General features: G+C 37.9%; 1 protein-coding gene across 1 annotated transcript; it reads left to right on the plus strand.

Moving 5' to 3' along the window:
• Window positions 1-2,997: 2,997 nt before the first annotated feature.
• ilrun (inflammation and lipid regulator with UBA-like and NBR1-like domains) lies at window positions 2,998-13,780 on the plus strand. Its single transcript, XM_044348424.1, has 5 exons — window positions 2,998-3,293; window positions 6,660-6,814; window positions 6,999-7,196; window positions 7,434-7,735; window positions 10,753-13,780. The coding sequence occupies exons 1-5, from the start codon at window positions 3,136-3,138 to the stop codon at window positions 10,786-10,788; spliced, it is 849 nt and encodes a 282-aa protein (XP_044204359.1). The 5' UTR covers window positions 2,998-3,135; the 3' UTR covers window positions 10,789-13,780.
• Window positions 13,781-15,257: the final 1,477 nt, after the last annotated feature.

The raw sequence follows: 15,257 nt of genomic DNA on the forward strand, positions 1-15,257 counted from the left end.
ATATGAGACGTACCCATACTAAGTTCCGCCTGAAAGTACAGAGAAAATATTTTACTACAAATGTTCTGTTTGTTTGTACCTTTTTTAGTCTTTCCTAACTTTTCATAACTTTTTCAGAAATAGAGCAAGTTATATATATCTGTGCATAAAATACACATTTCTTCTCCCAGTGGACTTAATTTTACATCAGAATAGAAAAACAAGAATATTTTCACTTGACTGTTTCAAGCCTCCTCTCGTGTAAAAATGTACCAATAAAAAAGAAATATGGCATTGTAGTAACAGAGAGAAAAAAGAATATGGGGTTCAAAGAAAGCATTGTTTTTACCTGACAAGAACACCTACATACAAAGGTATATCATTTACACACCTCATCATGTATGCATGTCCACAGCTACACACACCCTTACCAATATTTGAAAATAAAGGATTATTTTCAACTTTCCTAGGAAAACTGAGATAGCATCAGAACACTTGTTTAGGTCTAAAGTTGATTATTCTATCAGTAGCTGTCAGTAAAAAAGTTGGGGAGACGTTTCTTTGCGCTCACCTTAAATCTGAATCTTAGCAGTGCATGACTGAAATCGTGGTCCAGTAAACAACTTTGACAAGTGTGATGTGGATACTAGAAACCTCCAGTGCACACACACTGAGAATAGACTTTTCAGTGAAGTACGAGGCATCTTGCATCCAGAAGTTAAACTTTTGAAATGAAAAATATTTGCATATTCCTAAATTCTGGATTTTCAATGAGGGAGAAGAAGCAGCAATTTTAAGAATATTTAACTAGTTAATTTAACTTTTTTTGTGGGAAAAAAAAATCACACAAAAAACTTAGTTTTAAAACATGTCAGGGGGTCTTTAAACTTTTGGTATACTCTGGTACTGACTTGCATATGAAGTAGCTTGGATTTCATTGATAAACCAAAATATTTTTTATTCTAATCGTGGACTACAGCTATGAATTGAGTGATGCCTTATCATAAAGATCCCCTCCAAACATGTTTCAGGACATATAAAAATCCTCTGCTTGAAGTAATAAATTGAGTCTGACATGTTTTGTCCATGTTAAAGTATCCTTAAAATAACATCTACTGCTTCTCACTCATTGAAAAATTCAGAATCTATGAATATGTAAATATTTTTCATTTTAAAGGCTTAACTGACACGATATCTCCTACTTCACTGAAAAGTCCATTATCATTGTATGTGCACTGGAGCCTTCAAGTTTCCACATCACACTTGTGTAAGCTGCATACTCGATGACGATTAGCCCCAAACAAATTAAAAAAGAAAAAAAATCATTTTGAGCAAACTATGTGCCAGTTTATTAGATATAACCAGCTAAACCTAATGTAATCTAAAACAGCCCTGCAATAAGTCCTACTTTCATGAATGTTTAGTTGTTGTTTGAACTGTTTTAGAGAGGTGTTGATTCAACTTCATTGTCACTTGGGTGCCTGTAGTTTGAATTTTATTGTGATTATTTTAAATTAATGAGAGTTGATTCTGATATTTAGTCTACATTCATTGATAAAAATGGTGTACAACACTAGACACACATCCTAGTATTCAGTGGAAGAAGTACTCAGATCCTTTACTTTAGTAAAAGTACCAATTAAGCAATGCAAAAATACTCCATCACAAGCAAAAGTCCTGCATGAAAAATCCTACTTTAGTAAAAGTACATAAGTATTAGCAGCAAAATGTTCTTCAGGTATTAAAGTAAAAGTACTCATTTTGTCCCTCTGACTGATATATTATTATGTATGACATCATTAGATTATTAATACTGAAGCAGCAGTGTGCTGGAGATGGAGCTTATACACAGTTAGCTAGTTTAGTCCAGTGGTTCCCAACCTTGGGGTCGGGCCCTCCAAAGGGTCACTAGATGAATCTGAGGGGTCGTGAGATGATTAATGGGAGAGGAAAGAAGAAAAAAAGTTCTGATACACAAATCTGTTTTCAGTTTTTGGAATTGTTCTGTAATCTTTGATTTTTAGTGAAATATTGGATAATTTGAACATTTATTGAAATGAAACCATGTGAGAAGTTTAGAGGGAAAAATCATTATTTGGTGTAGCTGTTAACATAGACATCTGAAATGTGATACGACTACACACTGCTTTCTGTAAGACATCAAAAGCCAATCAATAGTTTGCCAATTCTTTTTTGTATTGGCTGGTGTGTATCAGCTAATATTAGTAAAGAAGAAAAATAATTCTTTTAATTCATTGCTAAACCAAGTTAGTGAGGGTTTCTGATTTTTACATTTTACAGAATCAGGTTTATTGCCCAGTAGGTTTGCACATAGAAAGAATTTGTCTTGGTATTGTGGTACATAACAGTCAAAAATATACACAAAATTAAGTAGTCCTTTATAATATAAAAATACAATACAACAAATTGTATGTAAAATATATTCTAAGTGAGAAGAACTGCTACATGTTTACATTTTTAAAAAAGAAAAGAATTAAGAATGAGATGAAATATACAAAATATTGACCAGAAGTAAACAGTATATGCAGTGTGCAATTAACAACGACAACAACAACAACAACAACAACAACAACAATAATAATAATAATAATAATAATAATAATAATAATAATAATAATAATAATAATAATAATAATAATAATAGGTTGCTTTAATGTAACGTACCATGTGATATCAAAGATCACATACGTGCAAATAAGATTATTTTACGTTAATTTTATTTACCCATAATTACGATGATATTGACCATATCAGATATTTCTCTGGGGATTATTTTTTTATATTAGAAATTCTGCCGTGCATCAAATGGTGTGATGTATCTGCTGCTGCTACATGAACAACTTGGATTTCATTGATAAACCAATGAAAAAGGGGGGCTGCAAATAGCAACAGATGACGTCGACGTCCACTACGTGATTGGCGAAGGTGACGCGCGGGCAGTTGCAACGTCAAACATTCCACCCCTCCAACCTCCCCCCACAACCCCCCCGCCCCCCCTCCCCCCGGTCGTGCCATGCGCACTGACGGTTGTTGTTGTTGAGCTGGTTGTTATGGCTGGACGAGGCCTCGGACTAAACTGAGAGAGGACCCCGCACCACCCCCACCCCGTCTCCGTTACGGGACACCCGCCACCCCATGGAGGGCACGGACATGGACGTGGACGCGGAGCTCATGCAGAAGTTCAGCTGCATGGGCACGACGGACAAGGACGTCCTCATCTCGGAGTTTCAGAGGCTGCTGGGCTTTCAGCTCAACCCAGCCGGCTGCGCCTTCTTCCTGGACATGACCAACTGGTGAGTGCGGGGATAGGAGGGCCTGTTGTCGGACAGCAACACGACGCGAACCTGGCAGCATAATTAGCTTGTTAGCATACGTCAAAATATTTCTTAAAAAGCTAAGTTAGCTACTGTTCATCATTCCTTCACAGGAAATGACAGTTAGTTAACTCATAACGATCGTTTCAGGGGCAAACGGAAGTAAAATAGGTAAAGTTTGTCCCCACTGTGAGTTTTGGTAAGCTGAAATAATAACAAAAAATTCAGCTAACTAGCTATCTGGCTAATTTAAAGCACAGGGAACCCTCAGTGTAGATTAACTGCCATATTACGCAATAGTCTTGAGAGCCAGTTAAACCGTGAAGACACAACTCAAAGCAGCGGCGGTCACTGCACGTTAGTCTGATGACGCAACCAGTCGTGATCGATCAACGAGCTGACAACAAGTGGGGATTGATCAAGTCGCCTTTGTGTCCCCTGATTAACTGATATCAAGCTTCTAGTTGATCAGTGCCCGATGGCCTTGATCAGAGGAGAATCCACCCCCCAAAAAAGCCAGAATTCACATGGTCTTAGTGTTTATGTGTCACTTCGGACAGTCAGTGAAGTCGGGAAATCACCTGACAGTTGTTGGATTTTGTCCACTGACTGAAACTGCGTCTGTTTTCGTTTATATTAACGCACAGCGTATAGAAATAAGTCAGTATCATCTCAGGAATAGTATAACAAAAAGCCCTCTGAGGACATTCATACTTCAGTCAACCAGTAGCACTTTTTTGTTCAGGATCTGGGTGACTGCCAGGGTCCCTCAGGCAGTCTGTCTTGTCATCAAGTGGTAAGCATGTAATGGCTTAAATAAGAGTCGCATTCCCTAAAGGAGCAATCCACCAGTTTTTACACAGAAAAAACATTTTAATGGTCATGGTTAGTGGTACCCAGTCTTCAAAAACACCCATATAATGTCTTCTATGACTCAAGAGGTGTGTTGTCAAGTCTGAGACAATAAGCCCTCATTATGTCATTAGGGTTACCTCAGCTTGGGCCAGGCGGGGAGGGTCATGAACCCCCTTAAATGGGGGTGGTTCCCAGTGTGTAAAGGGATAATAAAGAATGAGATATTTCTGGTAAAACAAAATTATGTTTTTTAACTCATTTAATTTAACTAATTTTTTGCTTTTTTCTTGTGAAATACATACTTTAGATGTTTAGGGCACAGCCCTGGTTACATCTGGTATTAACATGTGATCTGTATCTGGATGCCTTATCTGGATAATGACATCTGATCAATGGGTCTGCAAATTAGCTAGGTGGAGTTATGGGACATGTTTAAACATGTTCCAGATTAAGAAACTGCAGCCAAGATTGGACATCATTCAGACTTCTAGTTACTGCTGCTACTCTTGGCTTTTACAGGGCTTGCTATGCTTCGCTGGCAGGAAGAGGTGGAGCGAGGTGACCTTTCAACTTACTGGGACAATTTTTTTCTTATGAATGTGGTCACACTGTACGGATTGTATGTAGACTTGGCTGAGATCCAATCACAAAGTGAGCGTGACCACCTCCAAAAAAATGTGGTCTGGCTGATGCATTCTGAGTGCATTTACACCTTGCATTCACATACGTTTTCTTTATCAACATAATGTATCCAGATACAGATAGGATGTTAATGCCAGGTGTAAATGGGGTATAAAAATCCTTAAAATGAAAAAAAGTCATGGAAGGAAAATTAATTTTTCAGTTGAACTGCTCAAGCTTTTTGTCCTGAAGGGTCACAAGTGGACTTCATTTTAAGGGTCCACAAGCCAAAAAAGATTGGGGACCACTAGTCTAGTGGAAGATGCTAAAAAAGTGGCATTATGGAGAGTGTAGGCAGTGTTTTTGCTTGACCTATACAGGGGCGTAAGGATCCATTTACACCTGGTGTCAACATGTGATCTGTGCCTGGGTACGTTATCTGGACATTAATATCCGATCAACGGGCCTTTGCATTTACATCTCGTAACAAGCGTTGTTGTTATCTCGATTCAACTTGTGATTGGATCTGTAAGTTAGTAAGTTAGCTGATCAATAAACATGTCACATATCAGGTCAAGGGGGGCAGTGTCACTCATTTTTCAATCACTTTTTGCGAGGGAAGATTTGGAGAGTTAGGTGACATTTCAACTTGCTGGGTGGACTTTTTTCCAGTATGGTCTGTTCAATCTGATTGGACTCTGATCACAATGTGTTCTGTGTTCATTCACACTTTTCTTTCACATGCGTTTTCCTTAGTCAGAAAGGATATTCAGATACAGATCACATGTTGATGCCAGGTGTAAATTGGGCCTAAAAGTCCGGATATCCTCACCTCAGACACATCTATTTTGTCTATTCTTTTTTTTTAAATTGGTCACTTGTCAGTCCACCAACTTAATGGAAGTACAATGCCAAATTGCTGGAATACCTCTTAAAGCATCTGGCATTTATTGTGTCTCTGCTCGTACTTAAGGAAATAAAAATGTATTTAATCATTCCAGCCATAATTATTTGGTCTATAAACTGTCAGAAAATGGGGAAACAGGCCTATGACAATTTCCCAGACCCATAGATAATCAATTTACTGTCACAGAAGACTTAGAAAACCAGCAAATATTCACATTTTGGACACTGGAACCAGTAAAGTTTTTTCTTTGCATTTTTGCTTAAAAAATAAGTTGAGCAATATACAGTTTTAATGGAAGACATTTTAACTTGTCAAAACAGGAAAAGCATAGGTGGAATTAATAACATCATTGATGGCTGCTTTCCATTTAGGTGAGTCAGTGCCAGGACTCCGGTATTGTCATGCTCAGGATGGAGCCATCGCTAATGTTATTATTTACAGCTGTGATTTTTTTCCTGCTTTGACGAATCAAAATGTCTGCTGTGAAAATGGTCTATTAGCAGATTATTAACGAATAGTGTAGATTAATTATCTGTCTATCAATCACCCAATTGCTTCAGCTTTTGTATAAAGTGCCTCCCACACTAATAGAAAAATGTGTCAGTAAAAGAGATTGAAAATAATTCCCAGGAGTGTCCCAGGATTTGCTCTGTCGTTCATTATATGTGGAGCATTTCCAGGATGTTTCTTTAGATGCCTCACAGTTTGTAAGTGGGTTTTATCTGTTTTTATCTGTGTGAATTCTATTTTAGGTAGAATTTGCATTTTATTTCCAGAATCAAAATGGTGCACTGTTACATTTGATTAAATAGTTTGCTCAGCAGCAGATTAACTGTCTGTTCTCATAACGTTACCTTATATTGTACCATTAAAATACAGAATCTCGGTCAGGATTACTTGGGCAACGTTAACTCCAGATAACACCGTGCTCTCTCGCTCCCATCCCCTGTGTGTCGGAACAGGAATCTTCAGGCTGCCATCGGTGCATATTACGACTTTGAAAGTCCCAATATCAACACGCCATCCATGTCCTTCGTTGAAGATGTGACAATTGGGGAAGGAGAGTCTGTTCCTCCAGATACACCGTTCACAAAGACCTGGAGAATACAAAACACAGGTGTGCGACACGTCTTTACATTCACACATTTAGCTCATATAAGAACCCTTTCTTAGTCATTGTTTGTGTGCATGTGCAGTATATAGATTTCATGTAGTTTTCATATACTGTATGTCATGCTGTTACACTGTCATGGTTTTGCTGTTGAGCTGTGTTTTAATACACTTATCTTTGTATGTTATAGGTGCAGAGTCGTGGCCTCCTGGGGTTTGTCTAAAGTACATCGGTGGGGATCAGTTTGGTCATGTAAACACAGTTATGGTGAAGTCTCTTGACCCCCAAGAAATATCAGACGTCAGCGTGCAGATGCGAAGTCCCACAACTCCAGGCATGTACCAGGGCCAGTGGAGGATGTGTACAGCCACCGGATTATTCTATGGAGGTAGGAAACCTATAAGGAAGAAATTTATTAGGACTTGTTTTCATTATGTATTAGTTCGGTAACGTATTTTTGTCACAATTCCATTGAACTTGAATGAAGTCTTTAAATAGTTTTTTTAATAGTTTTTTTCTGGACCCAAAATATTTCCAATTTACTAATTAATTTATCTCCAAAAATGAGCAAATTGGTAGTTTGGATCAGTCAGCTCATATTTGTGCATCCTCCTTTTCTCCACAGATGTAATCTGGGTGATCCTTAGTGTAGAAGTTGGAGGTCTCCTCGGCGTGACCCAGCAGCTGTCCTCCTTCGAGACAGAATTCAACACCCAACCCCAGCGCAATGTGCAGGGAGACTTCAACCCCTTTGCCTCGCCACAGAAGAACAAGCACGACGCGACTGACAGCTTCAGAGATCCCAGCGGAGCCTGGGAACGCACACAAGAGCCAATCCAGCAAGATCAAAACGGACTGTCTCATAATGCTGTAAATAGGTCGTCAAATGGTCTCCAAACCAATCTCTCTGTGGTAACTTATGGTCAGGTATGTATGCATCATATCATGAGTTTTACTTACTATAACTGTGGAACATGGGTTGTCCTGTGGCAGCAGTATTTAGTGTGAATTCTGTCCTCAGTTTTATACATGTTTACGCCGGCTGGTGTGTTTATATCAAGTGCTTCCTTTAGGGGTGACCACATATGATTGACTGTTAGTGCATGTGCCCTTGTTTGACTCAGACTCTTTTCCCAGAGTATTATGACATTGCTATGTGTGAAATTTTGCCAAACATTAGTTTTGGATTGGGTACCGACATATATAGTAACTGTTACAGCTGCAACAATTAGTCGAATAACCAATTAGTCCATTAACAGAAAATTAATGGCCAACTATTTTCATAATCAGTTGATCTTTTTGAGTAATTTTTTAAGAAAAAATGCCCAAATTCTCCTTTTCCAGCTTCTTAAATGTGAATATTTTCTGGTTGATTTCTTTAGTTGTCTATGACAGTAAACTGAGTATCTTTGGGTCGTGGACTGTCGGTCGGGACAAAACAAAACATTTTAGTTTGCATCTTTGGCTTTGAGAAACGGTGATTGACATTTTCCACCATTTGCTGACATTTTATAGAGCAAACAGCAAGTTAATTAATTGAGAAAATGATCAACAGATTAATCGATGATGAACCAGACCATGATTGACCAGATCTAGCTGTGAACTATTTTTAAGTCCAGCTAGTAGCTGGTATTAATACACACTGGTTTCCAGCTCTTGTAATCAGGGGACCAAGTACTTTCTTTTTCCATCTTTATTCTCACTTATTTAGATTACTTTTCATAATATTTATATGACTTGGTTACTTATGGTTCAGGCATGGTAGTGGAATATCATGACAGCTATTTGATGGATTGCCATGACATTTGGTCAAGCCATGCAAGGTCCCCAGAGGATGAATTGTAAGTACTTCAGTGATCTCTGATTCATCATTGAGCAGCACTAACAGGTCTAAATGTCCACTTGCTTAACAAATTAAGTTTCAGAGAAAACCTCGAAATCTAATGATCAAATTCACGAAGCCTCAGCTGCATTGTGACATTATTACTAAAGTGCCATTACTCACTAAACATCAGCATGTTTTCAACATTGGTATTTTGCTCAAAGGACTCTTGAATCCAAATTGAAAGGTTAGCCAGTTTTTACTTACGTCAGGTAACAATATGGCCTCTCATTTGTTAACACCCTTAGGCCCAATTTTATTTATTTTTTGTCCCACTAGTAGTAAAGAGCCAAATATGGCAAAGTTTTCTCTTCACTTCTCATCTATTAGTTATCTTTGTTTTCTGGTGTGTACGATCATTACCGCCAAATGTGACCTCTAGCATGATTTAAAATTAATATCAGAGATAACATGTACTGTGGCTTAGGGTATAGTACTATAGAGTATCACTACTGCTAATTCATTGTGACATGTATCAGAAAAATCCTACATACAGCTTCTTTAAAGATTCATTTATCATTTATTATTACAACACAAGGTTGTATAATGCAATGTAGTTTGTAGTCCCCTTATGTTACTCATAAAAACAGTATTTATATAAATGGATAAATAAATAATAAGTCATAAAAATAAAACTATTGGAGAGCAGAGGATGAATTGAGGAGTCTCACAGGCTGAGTAAAGAAGCTGTTCTGTGGTCTGGTGGTAAGACAGCGGATACTTTCTGTATCTATTGCCAGACGGCGGCAGGGTGAACAGGCTGTGGCTGGAGTGGGTATTGTCTTTTAGTATCCTTTGGGCTCTGTGCAGGCATCCCACCTCATTAATATCACTGATGCTCGGTAGATGGGCACCGATGATGTTCTGGGCGGTTTAAATCACCCGCTGCAGAGCCTTCCTGTCTTGGGCCGTGTGCATCTTATGCCAATTGGTGATTTTTTTCCAGTCAGGATGCTTTCTATTGCTCCTCTGTAAAAGTTAACTTGGGACAGGTATTTTGCGTTAAGCTTCTTTAAGAAATACAGTCATTTCTGAGCTTTTTTTTTTACTAAGGGTGGAGATGTGTGATGTCCATGACAGGTTTGCTGTGATGTTGATTCCAAGGAGCTTAAAATTGTTCATCTGCTTCACCTCAGCTCCACTGTAGACAGGGGTGTGTGTGTGTGTTTGCCTCTTTTTTTCTAAAATATACATCAGCTCCTTGTTTTTGCTGACATTGAGCAGGTTGTTTATGTTCTGTGTTGAAGAAAAGTCATCACAGCATCCACCTCAGTCTATTCCATGAATTTTTCAGGTTGGGCCATGAATTTTATAATATACAGTATTATCACCTCACACCTGTCGCCATAGTTGAGCTTTTATTCACAGTTAGAGCTCATGGGTGGATAAACTGAAATCTGAAAACTAGACATACAAATCTAGATTAACCTGACTAAAACGACATGCGTCCACACCAGGTGCTTCAGCTTGTTTGTGCAAATACCACCGTGCACATTTAAACGCTAAAATGGGTACTTGTCCTACTCGATGAGCGAATCAGCTACAGAAAATCATCGAAGAAGAAACGGCATGTTATTTCTGTTTCAGATTTACACATTCTGGAGGCCATATTGGAAAAGCTTTGTTTTCGGGGGGGAGAAACATACTGTTTTAGTCTGGACGGAGGGCCAAAACAGAGAGCAAAAGATGCATTTACTGATTTAGTCGAGTTAGTGTGGACATGGTTGTAGTATTAGCTTCGTCTGCCAGTCAGGACATTTAAATGAGGCACTAATTCAAAAGGACGTCGACTGAGCTGCTTCCTACAGTACAAACATTACAGGTTTTACTACTCTGACCCAAAGACTCTCCACTCAGTGATACCACAGCAGACAGCAGTATGGCTCGTTTTAACATAGTTGCCCCCTCCCCCCAGGTTTCATTTGGTTTCAAATGATTAAATAAAGTAAAGAAACAGTTTTACTTGTTGTTGGCATGCATTCAGTTTCACTCATCTACTCAAAGCCCTTAAACTGAATTCAATATTTTACTTTCTTAATACATTTTCTCTTCTTTTTTCCAGGGTATTCATGGACCCTATCCATTTGGACAGAGCTAGAATGACAAAGACCCCCCCTCCCCCCAATTTGGAAGATGAGCATTACACCCTGGGAGTCCTTAAATGCAGAGGAGTTGGAGGGGGGGGGGAGGAACAGTTGTTTTATATTGACTCATGACAACCCTCTCCCCAACCCATGACCCTTTCCACAGAAACACAAACAGTGAGGTGATGGATTACATCAGCTACAATGAAACATCCCACCTGACATCAACAACCCGGATTCGCATGTGTAAATGCTTCATTTAAGAGTGCTATAAACCCTTAAAAAAATAGATACACACGACTATTTTTTATTTCCACACGCCTAACTAAAGGGAAAATCAACCCTAAACAACCAACAACACAATTCGTCATTTCCATGGGCAAGTCAATACTTTGTCTCTTCGGGGTTCCTACACAGGTCTGTACGGAGAGTACTACAGAATTTACTAGTGATTATAGATCATTCTGAGGCCTTGAAAAGTGCTTAAAAGAAAGACTGAGAAATTGTGGAATGTATGTTTTCATTTGGGAAAAAAAAAAGTGTAATCTTTTATTCACAAAATTCCTCTAGATGACAGCCTTACACCACTTTCACTTACAAACCTGGTCAACGCTGTGGGATGTTTAACTCAAGTATAACTGGAGTGTTCATGTAAGATCTGCTTCTGCAGCTTCAATTCCATTCACATCACCGCAAAAACATAGAGTTGTTCGAGTTCATGGATAAATACATGTGCGGGTTAACAGGTCTGTTTTTGCTGGAGGTTTGCTTTTACAATTGAGGTTCACCATGATGTGCCCCAATTTGGTATAACTTTATAGGATTTATTTTCTTTATTCTGTCTTGTGAAAGGTTCAGACAACTTGTGATCTATTCCAAAAATGACAACAAGCTCGCTCAACCTCAAAAATACTTTGAGAACTTGTGATCTGCTGTCATTTTCCAAGTATTTTTGTAATTGAGAATCATGGAAATTACGACTGGGAGGACTGCAATTCATTACCAGTGTTTATAAAAGTTGTGACATAGCAACTATAGGTTTATATTACATTTGTAGTTCAGAGTTCATAGCCAGTGTTCACCCTCGCAGAGCAGTTTTGGACCCTCTTTGAACCCTCCTTGGATTGATCTCTACCAACAGTAAATGCCTGGTTTTCCTGGTTGTTTGCATCGGTCTGAAATAAGTGTTAGCGTCTAGTAAAAGATCAGATACTTAATATTTAAAGTCACTTTCTCAAAATCAAAGATATTCACAGATGGGGGCAAATTTCTAGCATCTTTGTGTAAAAAAAACAAAAAACATAACAAAAAAAAAACCATGCCTGTGATCCCAGTGTAGGAACCCTGTCTCTCCCAAAGATAAAATCCAGAGAACCAAGACACTAATCTGCGCTGTCATCCAGCCACACTGTCTGCAGGTGCCCAGTTCAGACTGCATGGGACAATGTGGTATTTTTTTGTTTTTGTTTTTGTTTTTTTAGGGTGGGTTTTCACTTTAAATAGATGCTGAAGCGCAAAAGGAGTTTGAGCAAGTGAGGTGTGAGGAAGGGTTGAAAAAGCCATCTTAATCTATTTTGCCTGGTGAGTGATTTTATTTTTCCATGTCTGTGTACTAAGTGTGTGTGTGTGTGTGTGGGTGCATGTGTGTGTGTGTGTATGTATGTTTGTGAGTGTGAGTATGTATGTTAGTGTGTGTGTGTGTGGGTGTGTGCATGTATGTAATGGTTTCTCTTTGGATTTAACTGACATGAAATGGTGTATACTACTTGGGCAAAAGGATGACGTGACTATTCAAACACACATCTGTATTGAGAGAGTTTTACTAGGTGTGGACCTCTGAAGTATTGTCGAGTGATTCTTCACCGTTTTGGATGAACTGACTCACTAATTAACCTGATGTTATTTATTTGTTGTCTTATTGTACACTGCAGATGCAAAAAAAAAAAAAGCCCCATTTACAGCCAGCAGGTGGTGCTAAAAATCAGATGACCAACTAAAACTTGACTCCATGCTGAGTACATGATGAAAAAAAAAAAAGTGATACATTTTAGTTTGATTTTGGTTAGATTTAATGGTTTGCATCAGCTTTTTTTGGCACTGATGTTCTGTTACTGCTATTTGCACAATGCTTTTCACCACTTCTGATGATCTTTTTTTTTTTTTGTTTGTGATACCAGCATTTTTTTTTTTTTCATAAAGTTTTGTTTTTCCTCATCTTCTCTCCCAAATAGGCCTTTTCTCTTCACAGCTTTAGATTTTCAGTTTCACCAATTTCTGATCATAAAAAAAAATAAAGACTGATTGAATTGTGTTACTCTTGATCACACATATCTGCGAATGAGTTAAACAGTTTGTCTGCTATCACACCAGCTTTGATGTGTTCATTATGTCAGATATTGGATTTGATTGTGTATTTTGGGCTTAAAAAAATAAAATGGGAAAAGTTTTTGACGGAACTTCACCGTAGTGTTACATTTTTTTTTCTAAAGGGGGCATTTCTAAACGTCTCAGACGAACAGAATTAATAAAATTAATGTTTTAATTTATCAAACTTTCTCCTAGTTTGTTGCGTTTGTGATCATGTGTACCCACTGGTAAAATTCACCAGCATTCTGTGTTGCAGCACTGTTTTATTTGTGTTGTGAGTCAGCTGAGAGTCCTCCTCCCAAACAGTATACACTGTTCTGCGGTGCTTCTTTTAGTCACGTCAGTCTTTTTTTTTTTTTTTCTTTTTTGCGTGTGTGCTTCCTTCTTGTGAGCTTGCTTGTGTGTGCGTGAGAGAGAGAGAGAGAGAGAGAGATGGTGAGGAAGTCTGAACATTGCTGGAATTTATTCTCTAGTTTTAGTGTGTGACTATGTACGGGTTTGAGATGAGTGGATGAGATGAAAGTTTACATAGTCCTAAAATAGCACATTTATCTGAAGAGAAATTGTCAAAATAAAGCTTTTTTTTTTCCCTGTATCTATAATTAAGCATTTGTATGATTAAATTAACACTGAAACTGACTTGTTGTCTTTTTTGATGTGTTCAAATTCCAGCTGTATTCCTCTGTATTTTACTTCCTGTCACTTAAATCATAAATTTCACCTCCTACAATGTAAAACATTCAACAAAATAAGGAACATTTAGTTCAACTCTAAAATTTCAGATTTCAAAGAGCTTAATGATGTGTCAAAAGTAAAAAAAAAACATACTCCTAGGAGAAAGAGAGCATGTCTTGCTGCCCACAGAACAAACAAATGGGGTTACATAAAAGAAAGACTACTGCTGGTCATAAAGATCCTTAAGTTTTACAGAGTAAAAAGTAATAACTAAGACAAAAGGTTACAGGTTATCATTATCGTTATCGTCATCGTTATGTACTCCAACCAATCATTCCCATGAAAGTCCACAAAAGCCGGTAAGGAGCCTTTTAAGGAAATCATTCAGATAGCTAACTACTTCATGTGGTCGAAAAATAAATATACACTCTAGTGTGTGTTGTGTTCCACTATAACTGTAAGAAAATGTCAAATGTTGCTTAGTAGATCACATTATTTCCTTTGGGCACTCTGTCTTTATAGGGTTTTATTTTCTCTTAATCATCATCCTCGTTTAGTTCAAACTAAAAACACCTGATTATGAGACTCTAATATAGTGGTGAATTATGCATGATAGTAAAAATTCAAACGGCAGCGCAGGAAATAGTTGATTTATTGCTGTCGCGTTTGATTTATGTCGTTTTTTCACCTGCTCTTAACGATAACATACCCTGCTTTGACATGTTTGGCTTCTTTTGAACAGTTGGCTACAAAAATAATTACGTAACTACTAACTCACAGAGACACTTCAGCACTGACAACACATGGAGAAGTTATATTGCCAATAAATTGTCCTGTTTTCTTAGATGAATATCAAAAACAAACCAAAAAAAGAAATCCCTCAAATGAGAAAGGGATCACTCATTTCAGAGGATATTTTATGATTTACTTTTCTCCCCCAAACATAAATAAGTTATACAAATGAATTAAACTTCTCATTCATGTACAGGTATGCACTTCTATAGGCAGCGACTAAATATGCTAAATAAGTTAGGTTTAGTGCTAGGGGGATTTTGATGTTGATGAGACAGACCAGCCATAAATTTAAACCATCAGTCATTTAAGCAAAACAAAACATACTTCTAACAAGGTGGTTTATCTCATGCGGGTAGGTCCGTATCATATATCAGTCTCTTGATTGAGAGGAGAGGCGCACAGACAGTTCCACTGCAGTGGTATCATTAAAATAAATACATGTCCAAATATTCAAATTTCCCTGTTTGTTTAGTAATGGCATACTGTACTTGACTCCTACGTTCGTAGGTTTCCAGAGAAAGAATGCACCACCAAATATGTACCCGTGGCTTGAGGAGAGCTTACGTCTTTCCTGACGTGATGGATTTCACAAGCTCCTACAATTGATCCCGGGTCAAAATGAATAAATCTTATACAAATATTCCTT

This window comes from Thunnus albacares, chromosome 4 (assembly GCF_914725855.1).
Source record: "Thunnus albacares chromosome 4, fThuAlb1.1, whole genome shotgun sequence".
Classification (NCBI taxonomy): domain Eukaryota; kingdom Metazoa; phylum Chordata; class Actinopteri; order Scombriformes; family Scombridae; genus Thunnus; species Thunnus albacares.

Excerpts from the sequence above, each read along its gene's own strand:
- ilrun (XM_044348424.1), top strand. The coding sequence starts at position 3,136 with ATGGAGGGCACGGACATGGACGTGGACGCGGAGCTCATGCAGAAGTTC. Across the intron at positions 6,815-6,998 it reads CTGGAGAATACAAAACACAG|GTGCAGAGTCGTGGCCTCCT; the intron begins GTGTGCGACACG and ends TGTATGTTATAG. Across the intron at positions 7,197-7,433 it reads CACCGGATTATTCTATGGAG|ATGTAATCTGGGTGATCCTT; the intron begins GTAGGAAACCTA and ends TTTTCTCCACAG.